Source organism: Buceros rhinoceros, unplaced genomic scaffold (genome assembly GCF_000710305.1).
Source record: "Buceros rhinoceros silvestris isolate BGI_N320 unplaced genomic scaffold, ASM71030v1 scaffold37771, whole genome shotgun sequence".
Taxonomy (NCBI): domain Eukaryota; kingdom Metazoa; phylum Chordata; class Aves; order Bucerotiformes; family Bucerotidae; genus Buceros; species Buceros rhinoceros.
In genome coordinates this window covers 34,159-35,804 of record NW_010393170.1, presented here as the reverse complement: position 1 = coordinate 35,804, position 1,646 = coordinate 34,159, and the positions used below count along the sequence as shown (strand labels likewise).

Sequence of the window (1,646 nt, the reverse complement as noted above, 5' to 3'; positions counted from 1 at the left end):
ATCCTGGTAGTATCGTTCCAAACTATAGTTGTGTCTTTACCTCTAAACTGGGGTCCACCCAGCTTGTTTGTTATGCTCTCTGACGTGCTGTCACAGTATGTCCCCATCTTGTGTATACAGCCCTGAACTGTAATGACAGGTGTAAAATCCAAGATCTGACTGATGACTATTTTGAACCAAAAAGGGAGCTGGAATGTCTTGTTGACTTGATTCCTTGCTGGAGCCTGTGGAGAGAACAGGGTGTAGCTATAAAAAGCTTTATTAGGCATTTACCTAGTGGGAAGGAATGCCCAGAGAGGTTTGAAGCAGTCTCCGGAGTGAGATGAAAGGCAGTGCTCTGTGCCCTGTAAGATGCCTGGGGAGGCTTTTGAACCTGTGGGAGAGAGAGGGTTAAGGGCCCTGTACACACCTGCATGTGCTGTCTCAGCTTGTGACCACTGTTTCTAAAGTTAAAGATCTCCAAGGATTAAAATCAAGAGAGACCGAAGCTCCGCAGCCTGCCTTATTTGCGGGCTTTGCCTCTTGCTGAGCTTTACTTATTCTTTACTCCCCTTTGGCAAGTTAGGGAGGTGTTTGCTGTCTGCCGGGCGTTTACTGCCTAATGATTGTTCTGCTTGGTACCTGTGTTGCTCCCTGTCATGTAATCTTTATGAGTGTTCAGTTCAGTACCACAGCAGTGAGTTCAGGCGCAGAAAGTCTATTCTCCTTTGGTATTAGGATGAAGGTATTTTAGACTTTCCTTTTGGAATCTGGCTGTAGTCCAACGAGCTCAGGAAAGAATCAGTGCCAGATATAATTCTCTCCAGTGCCCAGTAATTTGGGTACATCCGTGTCCAGTTTCCCAAGAACATAGAAATAAAGCAATTTCTCTTGACCCTTGAGCACATCCTTCACTTATAATATTTGTGGGTCAGGGACACACACGCACCTCTCAACGCTTCCCTTCCCCAGCTGACTGTCTTTTGTTGATGTTATTCATCACTGGGCAAGTAGTGACCATCCCTAAAGTAAGACAGAAGATTTTGGGGGTAGGTCAGCTTGATTAATTTGTTTGCGCATAATGTGACCTGTCTTGGTTAACTTATGTAGGGTTTTGTATGTTTTTCTTTAAACGCTGAAGTCAGTATAGAAGATGTTGAATTTGGTATTGGATGTGTTATTTCTTTGGTTCCTCCAAAAGCAAAGAAGGTGTTTGGGAACTGTTCCTTAGAAGAAGGAACTGGTGCATTTTGATCTGTTCTTTAGCAGTACTCTGATCTTTCCTTAGGAGTCTGGTTACTGGCCTCTAGTTCTGCAACTGTGACATTCCAACAGCAAATAGAGGGAAAAGCACCCGTCACCTTGAGACCTACGTGTTCTGATAGGGTGTGAGGAACTCTTAAATGACTACAGTCAGGATTGGGCTAAAAGAGTGAGTTCTACGGCACTCATTTCTGTTTAATCACTTTTCTCTAATCTCCATCCCTTGCAGAAACCGGAGCCAAACAGTCAGTTCTGAAACCAGTGTGGATGAAAGTGGCGTTTTTGAAAGTCTGAAGGCTGAAGCTTCCTCACCGCAGCAGCTGTTCTCAGGCCTGGCAGGCATCCCGTCAGGCACCATCACAGCCGCGCCGTTCCAGTCAGGTTTGGTTCTGGGCTCTTCAGCA

At 45.4% G+C, this 1,646-nt stretch overlaps 1 protein-coding gene across 1 annotated transcript in view; it reads left to right on the top strand.

The window, feature by feature from the left end:
- The window catches only part of RNFT2 (ring finger protein, transmembrane 2), a 25,605-nt gene that overhangs the window by 1,411 nt on the left and 22,548 nt on the right, over positions 1 to 1,646 (top strand). Inside the window, exon 2 of the mRNA XM_010144765.1 lies at positions 1,472 to 1,639. Coding sequence (XP_010143067.1) covers positions 1,472 to 1,639 — 168 coding nt within the window. The remainder of the gene's footprint in view (positions 1 to 1,471; positions 1,640 to 1,646) is intronic.